At 53.8% G+C, this 17,112-nt stretch overlaps 1 protein-coding gene across 4 annotated transcripts in view; it reads left to right on the top strand.

Annotated features, from left to right (window-relative positions):
* Positions 1-47: 47 nt before the first annotated feature.
* Positions 48-17,112, top strand: part of TTC21A (tetratricopeptide repeat domain 21A) — a 36,720-nt gene continuing 19,655 nt past the window's right edge. For 2 of the 4 annotated variants that reach the window (XM_023260714.2, XM_023260713.2), the window contains exons 1-9: positions 48-210; positions 1,501-1,630; positions 2,165-2,275; positions 2,928-3,094; positions 4,471-4,593; positions 6,898-7,055; positions 11,823-11,907; positions 14,199-14,297; positions 15,277-15,469. In XM_023260714.2, coding sequence (XP_023116482.2) covers positions 184-210; positions 1,501-1,630; positions 2,165-2,275; positions 2,928-3,094; positions 4,471-4,593; positions 6,898-7,055; positions 11,823-11,907; positions 14,199-14,297; positions 15,277-15,469 — 1,093 coding nt within the window. In that variant the 5' untranslated portion in view covers positions 48-183. Of the gene's footprint in view, positions 211-1,411; positions 1,631-2,164; positions 2,276-2,927; positions 3,095-4,470; positions 4,594-6,897; positions 7,056-11,822; positions 11,908-14,198; positions 14,298-15,276; positions 15,470-17,112 lie in introns of all 4 variants that reach the window. The other 2 variants (XM_045037840.1, XM_023260715.2) reach the window with 2 other exon arrangements.

Below are 17,112 nucleotides of genomic sequence, written 5' to 3'. Positions count from 1 at the left end.
CACGTGGGCGCCTGCCCCTCCCACCCTAGATTCTGACGCCCTAGGCAACCGGCCCGCCCCCTGCGTTTCCAGGGACGCGCTCTTCCAACTTCCGGCCGCGAGAGGCGTGCCCAGGACCCTGACTCCGGAATCCGGCTCAGCGCGACTCCCCCTGAGCCGGGCTCGGAGCCCCGAGCGCCGGAGATGAGCACCAGCGACTCTTCCCTTATGGTGCGTGGCCCGAGCGCTGCCCAGCCTTGCCCTTCGGAACTCTCCGCCTCTGGCCCCGAGACCTTCGCGCCCGGCTGCTCTCCTGCCACCTCTCCGACCCTTCCTGCTGCGCCTTTTACCCGCCTTTCGCTCCCCGCGCCGGCCGCTAACGAAGGGCCTGGCCCCCTCTGGCCTCACTGTTCCTGGCGAGCGCATCTTTTTTTCTCTGGTGTTCTCTGTGCACCCTAAGCCCCAAATCGGTATCCCCACCCAATCCTGTCCTCGAGTTCCCCCAAACCAAAGTATCCTGAACCCATTCTGTCATCTTGCCATCATCTCCCTCTCCCCTGCCTCTGCCTCTTCTGCGTCCCCCATGTCAGTTATGGCACCGCTGTTTGATCCTGGAGCCTTAACTGTAACCCATCTCAGGTCCTTTCTAATCAGCAGGAAATGTCAGCTCCTACATGTCTCCTGACATCACCCACTGCTTTTTATCTCCTAGTCCAGAATCACCACCGTCCCTCCCCAGGCACCTGGAACAGTCCCCCCACCCCCACCCCCACCCCACATAGTTCTCTGCTTCACCTCTCTTCACGAGCAGTCCCTGCACCAGAGCCACTGCTCATCCATCCGCGCGCGCACACCTCCCCACACACACACATATGAACACATCCCTCCTCCCGCTTAAACCCATTCTGGCTGCTTCCTATTACCCTGAGGATGACGTCTGAGCTCTTTCAAATGGCCCACGAGGCTGTTTACAACCCAACCACATCTCTCCCCAACCCCCGTACCCACAACCTTTAGGGGAAGTGAGACTTCACTTTGACATCTCAGGCCGTCTTACTGCATGACCTTTGTGAAGCCACACTCTGCATGGGCTTTAGCTTCTTTAACTGTGAAGGCTATGGAGAGAATAATCCATAGGATAATGGATGGAAAGCCCTAGATACAGTTCCCAACAGGCGATTAACCCACAATAATAACTTGCAACTCTCACGAGTGGCGTCACCATTCTTATCATTTGTCCTCTCTCTTTCCCCTTATTCCCTTCCTGAGACAAAGCCTCAGTTGAATTCTCCATCACGTTGACGCATAATCTGTGGATAATTCACAAACACCTCCAGACTCCTTCCTAGGGAATGGCATGGAGTTGCTCTTGGGGCTGGGGAAGAACAGAATGAGGCCTGAATGTCCTTTCTCTCTTCCTTTTCCGGAACAGAGGAGGAGCAGGGAGCGGGGGAGAAAGTGGGTCAGAACCGAGACAGAGAAGGGACTGGGGCTGTTGCAGCCGTGACTTCCTCCTCACAGGCTGGGATCATTTACTACAGCCAGGAACAGTATTTCCACCACGTGCAGCAGGCTGCGGCCTTGGGCCTGGACAAATTCAGCAACGACCCCGTACTGCAGTTCTTTAAAACCTATGGGATCCTCAGAGAAGGTAAGAACTGGGCGGTGTCGGCCTCCCGACCTCAGGCACCAGCCCAGCACTGTCGCTCTGGCTCGGCCTGGATGCCTGCCTCCACCCCAGTCACCTTCCCACGGAAGAGGTCTTACGCTCAGTAGCTAGACTCCCAGGTTAATCCGCAGATGGCTGTGTGATCCGTATCTAGTTTGGGCGCAGGGGGATACATGTAATTTGTGGCTCTTGGGCAGCTGGCTGGGAATGCCCTGAGGCCGTTCTTCAGAAATGGCCCCCAGCCCGAAGTCCCAGCCTGCGAGGACTCACAGGTACATCTGAGCTCCAAGCCCTCCAGCCGCCCCTTGCAGCCTGGACCCTGGTACCAACAGCCCCTTCAGGGAACTTGGGCCACTGGGGACGTTTGGGACCAGTTAGCCCAATGATTCTGGCTGGAGCCAGGTGGTGCCAAGTGTTGGGTCAGCTCCGCGACGGGTTCCCACGTGTCTGCCGCAGAGCGTCCTGCCCTCTGGGCCTGGAGCCCCAGAACGTAACCACGTGGGCTCTTCTTTGCAGAGCGCATCCAGGATGCCATCAGCAACCTGGAGAGCATCCGGAACCACCCAGACGTGTCCCTGTGCTCCATCATGGCCCTCATTTATGCTCACAAGTGCTGTGCAGCTGTCGGTGAGTGCGGCCGTGCCCAGCGGGGCAGAGACCGCCCCGCTCCAGAGATGCAGCCCCCAAGGGCCGCCGCAGGAGATACGTACCCCGATGACAGCACATGCTGTTGGCCAGTGAGGAGGGGCTTCCATTCCCTCCCCAGGGGCCTCAAGGAAGACCCGTGCCCAGGCCCGACTGAGTGGGAGCCATGCGCAGAGAGGGTGACAGCGGGAGGGGTCCTCCTTCCAGCTCCCAAAAGTTGGGAAGACACCCTCTTTCCTTCGCCAAGATCTTGATGAGGGCGAATCGAGTTGGTGTAAATAGTCCCACCCCTAATGTCCACCTCTCTAGAGGCAGGGAAAGATTCCAAGACGCTACGAACCACGATGTCCCCTCCCAGGATGGACTGTGGGCCTGAGGTAGGCGATTCGGTCTGGTCTGTCTGCTCAGCAAGCTGCCAGGCACAGAGGAGAAAAGATAAATCTCAGCCAGCAAAGCCAAGTGCAGGCGTGGGCGGCTCCTGGGGTTTCCAGCGCCCGGGCTCCTTGGAGTCTCCCGCGTGTTAGAGGAGGCTCACAGCGGCCAGAGAGGTCCCCGAGCCCTCAGTGCCTCCTGCGGGGCCAGGCCGCCCTGCTCACTCTGCCTTGCCCTCCTCTCCCTCCTCTCGGATTCACAGACCGAGAAGCCGTTCAGGACCTGGAGAACAGCCTGAAGGAAATCCGCAAGACAGCCGGCGGAACTGCCCTGTACTATGCCGGCCTCTTCCTCTGGCTCGTGGGCCACCGTGACAAGGCCAAGGAGTACATCGACCGCATGCTGAAAGTTTCCAGCAGCCCCAGAGAGGTACCTGCCTCGGGCATCATGAGGGCAGCAGCTGCAGAAAGCAGCATCCAAACACATCAGCCTGGGGTGACCGTTACTCCCCCCGGGGCACCCCGGGGACCGGGAGAGGGCCGCACCTGGGCACGGACGAGACCCTGGGTCTCACAGGGGCCCCTGCCCACGTTGTCTCAGGGTTCAGCCGAGTACACGCTGGCACGTGTCCGGAGTCTAATCTGCAGACAGGTGTTCCGTAGCCGGTGCCGTATGTTTTTAAAATCTCGGATGAGTTGCTGACATTGAGAAACCAGAAGGTTTTTACCTAAAAGGCCAGATTTCCTGGTTCTTTTGGCAAACTAGATGAACGGTCTCCACCGTGGGCCTACCTTGCCTTCGTGCAGGGGTCTGCTGGCCGTCAGCGGCAGCCCATACCGTGGATCGCATATTGGATCTCACATGCTGTGGATCTCACACGTGGGGGATCTCACACGTGGGGCATCTGTACTAATGGTAGAGTTTGAAGCCTCAGTCTAGGCTCAGTCTAGTCACCACCGCAACAGGGGTGATGTCACCCCCCCCCAAAGGGGTGAAAATTGGTTCCCGGAGGAGGGGGTGAAAAAAATCTTACTATATAACACACAGAGGGGCGGGGGCAAAAAAAAAAAAAAAGTATAAAACACAGATTTACACACTACATAAACAGATAGTATATCTGTGATATTAAAATGTCTTGGAGGGAGGGGAAACGATTCGGGAAAATGTCTGGAAAGGCTCCTTAGGAGGAGAGTAACGGTAAAGAGTGAGAAACCCTGGTCTAGGGCAGAGGGATGTTTCAGGGCAATGTGGTCCAACTACACCTCGGACCTCACCTCCCAGGCCCGGCTGCCTATCCAGCAGAGACTGGGTGAAGGCTGGAGCAGAACTGGCAAGGCCCCCGAGCTCACAATGGCCCCTGCTCGTTCCTGCCTCCATGCAGGCCGGGCCCTGCGCTGGGCTAGGACATGGAGAGGGCTGGAGTGGTGGCCCCCTGATCCCAGTGTTGAGTAGACAGCCAATGACAAGATGGGTGGGAGTGTGTCAGTAGGGGTAGCAGAGCCACAGGGGTCCAGGGAAGGGCCCAAGCCCAGCCTGGAAGGTCACGGAAGGCTTCTGACAGGAGGGCCCTCCCAGGCTGAGCTTTAGAGACCAGTGGTAGTTGACTGGGTGAGGGGGCTTTGGTCGGGAGGGCTGGGCTGGGAAGGAGCAATCAGAGCGAAGTCCTGACAGTGAGAGAGAGCAGGGCCGCCCTGGAGTCTGCAAGTAGGTGTGCCTCGCAGGGCCTGGGGGTGGAGAGTGACAGGGGTCGGACAAGAGGCTCTGCGCGGCCAAGGACTTCATCTTCTGTCTTGTTCTGATCCCAGGGTTATGTGCTCCGAGGCTGGGTGGACCTCACCTCAGACAAGCCCCACCTCGTGAAGAAATCCATCAAGTACCTGGAACAAGGAATGCAGGACTCCAAAGATGTGCTGGGGCTGATGGGAAAGGTGGGCAGCGGGGGACGGAGGTGGGGCGGGGGGTTGTCTCTGCCTGGGCCATTGGAGCCAAAGATCCACCAGGGGCCTTCGGGCCAGACGCTCTGTCTCCAGGCCCTCTCCTGGCCGATGAGGAGCGGGGGCCCAGAGACAGTCAGGGTCACACGGCAGCCCAGGGCCCACTCGGTTCTCACAGTCCTTCCGGCTCGGTGTGGGTTCCCATCTCGTTCTGCATGGGTGGGGGGGGGGGGTGGGGGGGGGTCTTCTCAGGGTCTGTCCTTTTGTCTCTGCCTCTCCTTTCTCACCCGTTAAATTCAATGGGCCGTAAGAGGAGGGAGGTGCGTTGCAAGTTTTATGTTTTCTGATCTCCACTTAAGTGAAGTTCCTTTTTTCTTACGTGACCCTCACGGAATCAGCCTATGAAAGAAAAACTAGCCTCTTATTCCCTTCTCTTTGTATATATCTTAGAAAAGTGACCGTGTCCTCATTTAAAAACAAAACAAAACAAAACAGAAGGCTACTAAAGTCAAAAAATGAATGAAAAGGACATCCTCAGCCCCCCTGCTCCAGACAACTCACGTGGCCATTTTAGGGCAGCGTCTCCCAGTCTTTCTTCTAGGCATGCGGCTCCGCATGTGCCCTCGCCGGGCTTTCTGGGAAGCAGGAGCCAAGGGGATCCTGGAGCAGGAGGTTTATCGGGGGGCGCCCTTGGGACCAGCACCTGTGGGGAAAGGGACAGGAGCAGGGCTGGGTGACAGAAGTGGCTTCGTGACACGGCGCAGGCCTCAGCCGAGTCGGGGTTCTAGGGCTGGGGCGGCCCCTCCCTGACCACGTGCTGGATGGGGGCTGCCCCCTGGGGACGGGTGTGACCTGGCACGAGGCCGCTTCCTTTAGCCACGGATGACCCCACAGGGGTCAGCTGTCAGCTGCCAGCTCTCCTGGTCCTGAAAGGGTTCCCACTGAGCACCTCCGCAGGGCAGGAGATAGCGTTGTTTGGTATGTTTAATATTGACATCTTTAATATGTTTAATACAGCTGTAATCACAGGGCATCCTGTCATTTGGTTCCCTTTTCTTCACATAAGATTCCACCATATGTAAATGTCACCTTGAACATCTCCATCAAGCCAGTCCCCTGTCGCCTGGGCCGAATATAATTGGTCACCCCAATCTCCTGGTGTTTGGACCCTGAGATCGTCTACAGTTTATACTTAGAGTGCTGCAGTGGGGTCCCTGGGTGGCTCAGTCGGTTAAGCGTCCGACTCAGGATCTCACGGTTCATGGGTTTGAGCCCCGCGTTGGGCTCTGTGCTGACAGCCCAGAACCTGGAGCCTGCTTCGGATTCAGTGTCTCCCTCTCTCTCTGCTCCTCCCCGACTCACACTCTCTCTCTCTCTCTCTCTCTCTCTCTCTCAAAAATAAATAAACATTAAAAAGAAAGAAAGAAAGAAAGAGGGCTGCAGTGAGCACATGTATGCATAAACCTTCATCTAGAACAGTCCTCCTCTTGTTCTTAATAAGTCGTGGAAGGGCGGGTTGCCGAAGGTCTAACAAAAGCTCCCCTCAGAGCCCAGTTTCAAGTCCTTTGGGAGCAGTGCCCTCTGCCCCTCAGGCACATGTCGTGCCTCACTCAGGAGAACCTGGTGGCTGACACTGGCCTGCAGAAGCCAAACTCTGGCCCAGGGGGCCCTGACAGAGAAAAACAAGACGCTTTTTAAGGGGGTTACCTGCAAGCACTAGCCGCCCCTGGGCCTGGGTGAGCGGTTTTTTTTTGAGCGGTTTTCAGCGATAAGCTTGAAGAAAGCGAACGGGGTTCAGCATCTGACTTCGGCTCAGTCATGATCTTGCAGTTCGTGACTCCGAGCCCCGCACGGGGCCCTCCGCTGTCAGTGCAGATCCTCTGTCCCCCTCTCTCTGGCCCTCCCTCACTTCACACCCTCTCTCTCTCTCAAAAATAAACATTAAAAAAAAAATTTAGAAAAGAAAGCGAATGGGAAAAGAGTGGGCCGTTGGTGGAACTCAGAAGTGCCCGGCACCCCCGGGCCTCCCTCTAGCGGGTCCCCTGGCGTGGCCCTGCTGGATCCCACGCCTGCTCGGGGCTCACCCGTCTCCCTGGAGCCCCTGCCTTGCCTGTCCAGGAGCCCAAGTTTGCTGTGGACCCTGATTTGTCGCTCTGAGCGCTGACTGCTTCCCCAGGGCCTTCGAGGGGGCCTACAGTGCCCACGTGTCAGGCTCTGCTCCTGTCCTGGCCGAGACACTGACACCGCCCCCTCCCTTCATGGGCACCGATGGAGACTCCTCTCTTGGGCTTTCAACAGGCGACATACTTCATGCTGCAGCAGAACTACTCCGAGGCCCTGGAGGTGGTGAACCAGATCACCGGCACCTCGGGGAGCTTCCTGCCCGCCCTCGTCCTAAAGATGCGGCTGTTCTTGGCTCGGCAGGACTGGGAGCAGGCAGTAGAAACAGGACACAGGTGAGGGGCGGGGGTCGCTTCCTTTCTTTGCCAGCCGAGGGCGCCGATAGGGTCCCATCGTACGAGCTGGGGAGATAGGAGACGCCATGTATTTGACGGAACAAGACAAAAAAGTGACTATTGTTGACAGCGGAGGTATGAATGGTGATGCGATCACACGGGGAGGGCAGGGAGGACGCGGTCTGATGGGCACACAGAGAAATGGGCATTATCTAGAGGCACGAGCTGATCGTGTAGGAGGGCGCTGGAGGGAACGACCCAAAGAACCCAAAGCAGCCAGGTTATGGGACGACAAGCAGTTGTCTCTAAGGAGAGGAGGGCAGGAGGGGAGTAAAGGGACCGCGGCACTATTTAATTGTTTTCAACTACGGGTATGATATACTGTGATAAAAGCTTCAGGGGGAGAGGTCCCCGGTGACTTAGCTGAGGCTGGGCACGTCAGCCAGACAGCCAGCTCTCGGGAGTCCCTGGGCCACATGGAAGCCAGGCACCTCGTCAGGGTGACCTGGGAGTGCTCTCCTCGTCGATAGAAAACAAGACCACTCCAGGGGAAGGGTTGTCTGATGGAAGGTTTTCTGAGGATGGGATTTTCTAGATAAACTGAAGCCTCTCTCTTTAAACTCTTAGCGCCTCAACTATTTCTATTAAGTAATTCTAAATGTTCTCCCCCAAAGAGAGTCGCAGGCTAATTTTATTTTTTTTCCCCCGAGCGATCACAAGTTATCACTGTGAAGTGTTACTGAATTGTGGTAATACACCCCACACAGTTCAAGAACAAAACAAATCGCAAGTAGACCCCTTGCCCCGCTGTGGACGGATGGTCATTTCTCTGATGATCTTCACTGATATCTGCGTCTCCGAGAGAGGCGGCCGGGTCACAAATGAACGGGGTTCCTGCCAGCTCGGCCCGCGGGGGCCCCCACGTGCAGTGCCTGTGTGGGCCTGGCTGATACCTGGCCAGGGTCCTTGGCGGGAGCTGGCTCAAGAGCTTGCTCTGGAGGCCTGGCCTTCGGCCAGCGGGATACTTGGGGACACCTGGCCGAAAGCCACAACCTCGGTGTGCACCACCTCCCTCGCCCAGCCCCCCTGCCCCGGTGGTTAGTGCCAAAGGGCTGAGGCCCACACCCGATGCCTGCCCTCCTGGAGGTTTTCCCAGGTAGTGGTGCTCCCAGAACTTATCTTTTTAAGTTTGTTGGTTTAAGTAATCTCTACGCCCAACGTGGGGCTTGAACTCACCACCCCAAGATCAAGAGTCTCATGCTTTTCACACTGAGCCAGCCGGGCGCCTAGCCCCCATTGCTTCTTTTTTTTTTTTTTAAATCTCTGCCCCCCTCTACGTGTGTTTCTCTTTCCATCCCTAATATTATTTATTTTTCCCTGTACTTTTGTTTTCCTTCGTCAACATTAGAATAAGTATTTCTTTTATTAGTCTTTTCAAAAACTTTTTTTTTATGCTTATTTTTAAGAGAGACAGAGCAGGAGCAGGGGAGACAGGGAGAGAGGGAGACACGGAGAAAGAGAGAGAGAGACACGGGGCGGGGGGAGACACAGAATCTGAAGCAGGCCTCGGGCTCCCGATGTGGGGCTCGAACTCAAGAACCATGAGTTCACGACTTGAGCCAAAATCAGACGCGTAACCGACTGAGTCACCCAGGAGCCCCCTTATTGGTCTTTCTAAAGATGCAGCTTTGAGTTTTGTTAATGGTCTCTACCGCATCTCTGTTTTCTACTTCATTAATGTCTGCTCTTTATGATTTCCAGCGACTTCTTCCTTTGGGGCTGTTCTGCTCTTGTTGGATCAAGGGCTGTTCAACTCTTGAGGTGGATGCCTGGCTGATCCATTCTCAATCTTCTTTTAGAATATCAGTGTGTACGTCTGTGGATGTCCCTCAAGGCACCATTTTTAGTAGTATCTACACATTTGGATGCATATATTTTCAGGATCGTTTTGGCTCTAAGAATTTTCTAATACCCAGATTCTTCTTTAGTGCATAAGTTATTTAAAAGTTTTTGGGGGGGACGGGGCGCCTGGGTGGCTCAGTCGGTTGAGCGTCCGACTTCAGCTCAGGTCACGATCTCGCGGTCCGTGAGTTCGAGCCCCGCATCGGGCTCTGGGCTGATGGCTCGGAGCCTGGAGCCTGCTTCCGATTCTGTGTGTCCCTCTCTCTCTGCCCCTCCCCTGTTCATGCTCTGTCTCTCTCTGTCTCAACAATAAATAAACGTAAAAAAATTTAAAAAAAAAAGTTTTTTGGGGGGAGACATCTGGATGGCTCAGGCGGTTGAGCATCTGACTCTTGATCTCAGCTCAGGTCACAATCTCAGGGTCATGGGATCGAGACCAGCTTTGTGCTGAGCACTGAGCTTGCTTGGGATTCTCTCTCTCTCTCTCTCTCTCTCTCTCTCTCTCTCTCTCTCTCTCCCTCTCTCCCTGTCCCTCTGCCCTTCTCCTGTTGGTTCTCTCTCTCTCTCTCTTTAAAACAAAATTTTTTAGGAGAGCCTGGGCGGCTCAGTCGGTTAGGCAACTGACTTGGGTTCAGGTCATGATCTCACGGCTCGTGGGTTCGAGCCCCGCATCAGGCTCTGTGCTTAGAGGTCAGAGCCTGGAGCCTGCTTCGGGTTCTGTGTCTCCCTCTCTCTCTGTTCCTCCCCTGCTCGTTCTCTGTCTCTGTCAAAAATAAATAAACATTAAAAAAAATTTCTGAATAAATATATTTTTTTTTTAATTTTGAGTTTTTTTTTAAATATCCAAATGTTTTTGGTGAGTACCTTCAGAATCACCATGAATGGTTAGAACTGTTTGAATGTTAACTGTGCCTATCTAATCATGTTAGAATTTTGTGTCTTCATTAGAGTAACACTCTTTTTTCTAATGTTTATTTGAGAGAGAGAGAGAGAGAGAGAGAGAGTGTGTGTGTGTGTGTGTGTGTGTGAGAGAGAGAGAGAGAGTGGGGGAGGGGCAGAGAGAGAGGGAGACACAGAATCGGAAGCAGGTCCCAGGCTCTGAGCTGTCAGCACAGAGCCCGACGCGGGGCTTGAACTCACAACCTGTGAGATCATAACCTGAGCTGAAGTTGGACACTTAACCACCCAGGCGCCCCTAAAGTAACCCTCTATTAAGCAGAAGGCCATCCCTGACCAGGCTGAAAAATATATGAAGTTTCCTATAAAGAAACAGAACATCGAAAACCCCACAGTACATATGACCAGAAACCGCATGTTCACAATGAAACACATGATGGAAAGCGAGGTTCCCTTTCCATCTGACAGCACGGATTGCCCCCTAGGCACCTCTCCACCACCCCAGGACCATGGTACGATAATCACGCCTGTGTTCACTGCAATATAAATGGCCTCTGTCACAAAGACACCCCAGACATATGACTTAAATAACGTGAAAGGTTATTCCTCTGTCAGGTAAAAGATCGGGTGGTTGCCCGGGACAGGGGCAGCAACTTCACTCTGGAGGGTCCCGCGCCCCTTCTTTCTTGCCACTCTACCTAGGATGTGGCTCACATGGCCCACATGACAGCCAGTAGGAAGGAGGAAAGAGAAGAAATGGAAGGCATATGCTGTGAGGGTACAGCTGGACGTCACATGGGGCACTTGCATTCACATCCTGTTGGCCAGAACTTAGTCACAGGGCCACACCTAAGCTGCAGGGGGAGGCTAGGAGATGTAGTGTTTATTCTGGGTAGCAAGTGCCCAGCCAAGTGGGGAGTTCTGTTTGTTTGTTTGTTTGTTTGTTTGTTTGTTTGTTTGTTTGTTTTAAGTAGGCTCCTCACCAAGCATGGAGCCCAACACAGGGCTTGAACTCACAGCCCTGAGCTCAAGACCTGAGCTGAAGTGACACCTGGGTGGCTCATTGGTTAAGCATCTGACTCTTGATCTCAGCTCAGATCTTTTTTTTTTTATGAATATAATTTATCGTCAAATTGGCTTACAAACAACACCCAGTGCTCATCCCAACAAGTGCCCTCCTCAATGTGCATCACCCACTCTCCCCTCTCCCCACCCCTGCCATGCACCCTCAGTTTGTTCTCTGTATTTAAGAGTCTTTTGTGGTTTGCCTCCCTCCCTGTCTGTTTTTTTTTCCCCTTCCCCTCCCCCATGGTCTTCTGTTAAGTTTCTCAAGATCCACATATGAGTGTAAACATGTATCTGTCCTTCTCTGACTGACTTATCAGCATAATACCTTCCAGTTCCATCCACGTTGCTGCAAATGGCATGATTTCATTCTTTCTCATTGCCAAGTAGTATTCCATTGTATATATAAACCACATCTTCTTTATCCGTTCGTCAGTTGATGGACATTTAGGCTCTTTCCATCATTTGGCTATTGTTGAGAGTGCTGCTATAAACATTGGGGTACAAGTGCCCCCGTGCCTCAGCACTCCCGTATCCCTTGGGTAAATTCCTAGCAGTGCTATTGCTGGGTCATGGGGTAGATCTATTTTGAATTTTTTGAGGAGCCTCCACACTGTTTTCCAGAGCGTTAGCCCAGATCGTGATCTCAGGATCGTGAGTTCAAGCCCTGGTCTCCCTCCACGCTGGGGGTGGAGCCTATTAAAAAAAAAAAAAAAAGATCTGAGCTGAAATCAAGAGTCAGACACTTCACCTACTGAGCCACCCAGGTGCTGCCCTGGGAGTTCTGTTATTAGAAGGAGAAGGGTAGAAAGGATAATACAAGACAATTAGAAGTGGCTGCCACATCACCCTGGCCTTGCCTGTGAATACTCTTGATTCATGGGGCTCCTCTTCCTATTTCAGAATCCTAGAAAAAGATGAAAGCAATATTGACGCCTGCCAAATCCTAGCTGTGCATGAACTTGCAAGAGAAGGAAACATAACCATAGTAAGTTCTTTCAAGACTCAGGAGTCAGACCTTGAAACACGCACAGCCTGAGAGGAAGCCCTCTTAGTGCCCTCATCCCCAGGGTCTTGGAGGGTGCTCCCTGGATCTCAGCTCCTTCCCCCCCCCCCTCCCTCCTACTCCCTGTCAAGGGGAAGTCCTCTGGTTTGCTCTTTGGGTCGGCAGTGAAGTTGACTGTGGTTCGGGTTCACCTGGATAAGCCTTGGGATCCTCACTCATAAAGTGGAGAAAATTCCCACCGCTTTGTGAGGTTGTTATAAGGATTAAACGGGATGACAAACGGGAGAGCTTGGAACAGTGCCTGATGTCACGAAATGCCATTTTTTTTTTCAACGTTTATTTTATTTTTGGGACAGAGAGAGACAGAGCATGAACGGGGGAGGGGCAGAGAGAGAGGGAGACACAGAATCGGAAACAGGCTCCAGGCTCTGAGCCATCAGCCCAGAGCCCGACGCGGGGCTCGAACTCACGGACCGCGAGATCGTGACCTGGCTGAGGTCGGACGCTTAACCGACTGCGCCACCCAGGCGCCCCACGAAATGCCATTTAAAAAAAAAAAACTGTTAAGTCAATAAATGTTTATATAAGGATTCTCACATGTGATTCCTTCCACTGCCAATCACCATAGTTCCTCCTAAGTCCAAATCTAATCTTCAAAATAACCCAGAGTTCTTTCTGTTGGGCATCTTTGATCTCCACTTGAATATGGACGTACCTCAGAAATTCCCCACCTGTAATCTTTGGGATCCAATTTTTGTACTTTAGGGGTCAGAGTAGATACATCTGCCTCGTTCTCAATTTCAAACAGCCTCTGAATGTGAATGAGTCCAAATCATATTCACCCCTAAACCAGCCCACCCTAGAATTGTACAGATTGTTGGGATACTCCACTACCTAAGATTTTTTAAATGTGTTAGGTCTTTCGCAGAGTTTTAGCAGATAGATGTCTTGTCGAACACATAGTTCTGTGAATAAAGGAAACCCCGCATATACTCTATTAGGCGTTTCCAATGATGTAGGTCTGCCGAAAAAGCAGGTATTGGCCAGGTAGAGCCTAGCCCCAAACTTGCTCCTAAGCCTTGTAGTGTTCCACAGAAACCCAAAACAGCCCCCAAACACAGAAACAGTTCTTCGTGAAAACCTCAATACCAGGATAGGTTTTTATCTTTAAGAAGAGTTTGCATTCTCAACCCATCACATTGCCTTTTGAGTAAATACACTGCTTCTGTGAAAAGTGTGGCAAATCTGGAGTCGCTAAGGGGTCATGATAGGAAGAAGAAGCTTCCGGTTCCTTCTGCGCAGCTCTGAGATTGTGCGTTTTGTGCGGTGGGGTGAGACAGAGGGTACAGTCCATGTTTAGAAGGAACCCTCAAAAGAGGCCCCAGCACCATCGCTGGGTAGGAACCAGAGAACAGATGGGCCTGTCTTCAACTTCATGCAACCCAGGAGCCTTGGGCAGGCCTTCCCGGGGCCTGAGGGTTAATCCTAGGGGCAGAGTTGTCTGAATGCCCGTCCTTCACCCCCCACCTCTCCCTGGCCCAGGCTGCTCAGTGCTAAGCTTGCTTTGCACTGACTGAGCAGAGTAGACCTGCCCCATCCGGGGTTTCACTCCTGCCACTTCTTTGCAACCGGGAACTAAGAACTCCCCGCTCCTCGGTAGGGAATGGACAGAGGAGTCAACCAGAAAGGACAAAGGCTTTGGAGTCAGTCACCCGGTTGGCTGAGTGACCTCAAGCAAATTACCTAACCTTTCTGACCCTCTGTCTGCTGGGCTGGACAATTCAGACAGCTCTATTGACTTCCAGGGCCTTTGAGAGGATTCACTGGCATGACAAGGGGGCACCAGTGTGGTGACTCACGTCACCATGGATCAGAGGCTCGAGGCCAGGGACTCGCCATGACCATCTGCTCTTGGGCCAGCCCAGGTGATGTGCCGCCGGCCTGGTCAGCCGCTGTGTGGGCGCCATGACAGCTGGCTTCTGGCTCTGGCCGGGTGGGTCCGAAAGGGCAACTTCTCTTCGCAAATCCGTGAACAAAGGGGCACTGCCAGCTCTTGGGTGCATAAGCTCCTGAAAGTTCCACTACGGGGCTTTGAAATCATACTGGTGCCTGGGCCCACCCCAGTCCAGTTGAACCCAAATCTCTGGGGCTGGCCTCTGGGCATGGGTGTTTTAAGATCTCCCAGGGGGTGCTAAGGGACGGCGGGGTTGTGAACCTCTGCCCAGCTTCCACTTTATATATTGCCTCTGATGTTGTCTGTTTTGTCCCCACAGGCTGCCAATCATGTTAGAAACCTGATTAAGGCACTGGAGACAAGAGAGCCCCAAAATCCAAACCTCCATCTTAAAAAAATCCTTGTGGTTAGCAGGCTGGTAAGAAGGCTCTTTTCCAGGTTTCTGAAATCATGCTTCTGGCCGGGTGTTCCTAAGGGGAGTCCTATGGCCCCCCTGGGAGCCCCCCGGGGACCCTGCCCTCCCCTCTTTGGCTCCAACTTGGCCTCTCAGGCCGATGGCCCATACCCAGCGGCCCCTACCCGCCTCTGAACAACACCTGTGTCTCATACACTCCGTTTCCTTGGCCCAGATGTCTCTCAGGGACGCTGGAAAGATCAGAGCCATTGGGTCTGACAGTGCTTTTAGAGTAGGAGGCTCCTTATTCGGGGGAACAGAGCAGTGTTGTGGCTGTTACACGGCAGAGCTATGCCTGCCTCTAGCTCGGGGTGCCAGGGCACCCAACTGCCATATTGTCTCTCTGTGGAAGTGACCTGGAAAGTCGGGCCTGCCCGCACCCCCTCTGCCATCAGGCAGGTGCAAACAGACTAGGTCGCGAAACAGTCTGTCTCTGTCAGACCCTTCAGCCCCAAAGCAGATTGACTAGAAGGAGTTGCTGCAAAATCTGGGTTGGCTGTGGGGCCTCAGGAACCAGAACCGTGCGGTTGAATGCCACTGGGACGCCATCCCTCCCTCAGGGACACACACCTGTGTCTGCTTCTCTGTGCTCGTTCTCCACACACGGCCGGGAACATGGCTGCCCTCGGGGCCACGTCCCACCAACAGGGCACAAAGAGCTCTGCCCCCCCTTCAGTTTTTGAAAAACTTCTTGGCGACTCAGACAGGAGGTGGGCCCTTTGGAGGGCCCCGTGCCTGGAGGCAAATTCCACAGATGTGGCCAGTGTGAGGCTTTGGGAGCTGGACAAGTGCGCAGCCCCGGCTATATGGGTCATGGGCCCCTCTTAGTCTCTCCTAAGCACCCGAAACGGCACTGCCAAAGTGTCCCCCATTTCTGACACGGCCTTGCTCGGACAGGCTGGACTGACGGGTCTCCCTATTCCCACGTGTCCGTTCCTTGCAGTGTGGAAGGCACCAGGCGATTCTGCAGCTGGTGTGTGGCTTCATTGAGCGCACATTCGTGGCCACAGCCGCCTACGCCCACGTGGCCACAGAGCTGGGCTATCTCTTCATCCTACAGGACCAAGTGAAGGAGGCATCTCTGTGGTACTCGGAGGCCATGAAATTGGACGAGAGCAGTGTGGCTGCCTTGACAGGTCTATGCGGTCCGGGCAAGGGAGGGGGTGGGGGGTGCGGGAAGGCAGGTCGCAAGGTAGCCTCCGTGGGTCCAGAAGAGAGGCTCTGGGAAGCATCTTCCCTAGAGGGTGTGTGAGTTTTGGAGTACATTGTATGATGGGGTGCCTTTCCATGAATTGGTGTCTGTTTGAGAGAGAGAGAGAGAGAGAGAGAGAGAGAGTGTGTGTGTGTGTGTGTGTGTGTGTGTGTGTGTGTGTGTGAGTGGGGGAGGGGCAGAGGGAGTGAGGGAATCTCAAGCAGGCTCCACATATGGGGCTCGATCCCACAACCCTGGGGTCATGACCTGGGCCGAAATCAAGAGTTAGGCACTCAACCAACTGAGTCACCCAGGCACCCCATGAATCAGTAAGCATAGATGTAAGAGACACAGGAACTGTCAGAGTGTGGCCGCAGCCACTCGGATCTGCATCAGACCTCCAATGTCCACACTGTGACCCCCTGGAGGACCAGCAGCCTGCCCCTTCCGCTCGGGGGCCCTGCCTCTTCTCAGGCCCGGCAAGGCCAGTGGTGGAGAGGGTCCCAGTCCGGGAGCACCCCAACCCAAAGCCCCTAGACTCTCCCTCTGCAGGCCCTGAGCTGAAAGGCCACCAGAGCAATAGTTTTGAGAGTTTTACTTCCCTGTCTGTCCAGAGGCCCGCCCACCCCGCTCTAGAGAAAGGTCAGTAAATTTCCCAGACCCCAATTTTCATTTTACGCATTTTGTTTTTAAGCCTTCAAATCTATGGCGTCTGGTGAACTCTGAACCAGCAATTTAATTTTGGTTGAGGAAACTGTATGGTCCCAGGCTCAAGGCAGGCTGGCTCCTTGCCCCAGCTCTCAGGAGCCGTGTCTTTTGGGTCCAGCCACTTCTCTCTATGGTCCAGGCTCTTTGCCAGCACAGCACGGTTATCTGAGAGGTTGTTCACCACGTCAGCTGACCCGTGAGCCCATGCATCTTCCTCCACTTCCAAACCCATAAACTCCTGGAAGACGTTTTGAAAAGATAACGCAGCCCTAGAAACAGAGAAAGCTGCCTTTGGTGGACCAGAAACTTTGAGAACGTCACATTTCTAGAGGATATAAAACAGATAGCATCAAAAGTAAGGAAGTGACAAGCCACTCTGGAAAGCCGTATGCCAACATGGTACACAGACGGGGCAGCTAAAGAAACGAGTAGACCCGTTTTCTCCCAAAGAGCTCCAAGAAAAACAAAAGTTGACAAATAACAAGGGGCGCCTGGGTGACTCAGTCGGTTGAGTGTCTGACTCTTGGTTTCGGCTCAGGTCATGATCTCACACTTTGTGAGATTGAGCCCCGCGTCGGGCTCTGCGCTCCCAGCGGTGCTGGGCATTCTCTCTCTCCCTCTCTCGCCTCTCTTTCTCACTCTCTCTTTCTCAAAATAAAAAAATAAACATTAAAAAAAAAAGCAAAAAAAAAAAAAAAAAGCAAGCTGATGGTCGCTGGAGGCTGGGAGCTACACAAGCCACGGGGCAGTCAGCGAGCTGACAGGGGGACCAGAGAATGGAATCAAGGAGACCTTTCAAGGCGGTGGGGCAGGAGGGAGCAGAGCAGAGCCCCTGTTTCCCACCACCACCAGGGACATGAAGGACAAAAAGACTTGCTC

This window comes from Felis catus, chromosome C2 (assembly GCF_018350175.1).
Source record: "Felis catus isolate Fca126 chromosome C2, F.catus_Fca126_mat1.0, whole genome shotgun sequence".
Lineage (NCBI taxonomy): Eukaryota > Metazoa > Chordata > Mammalia > Carnivora > Felidae > Felis > Felis catus.
Note: the sequence above shows the minus strand (reverse complement) of the source record. Positions and strands in the feature narration are given on the sequence as shown.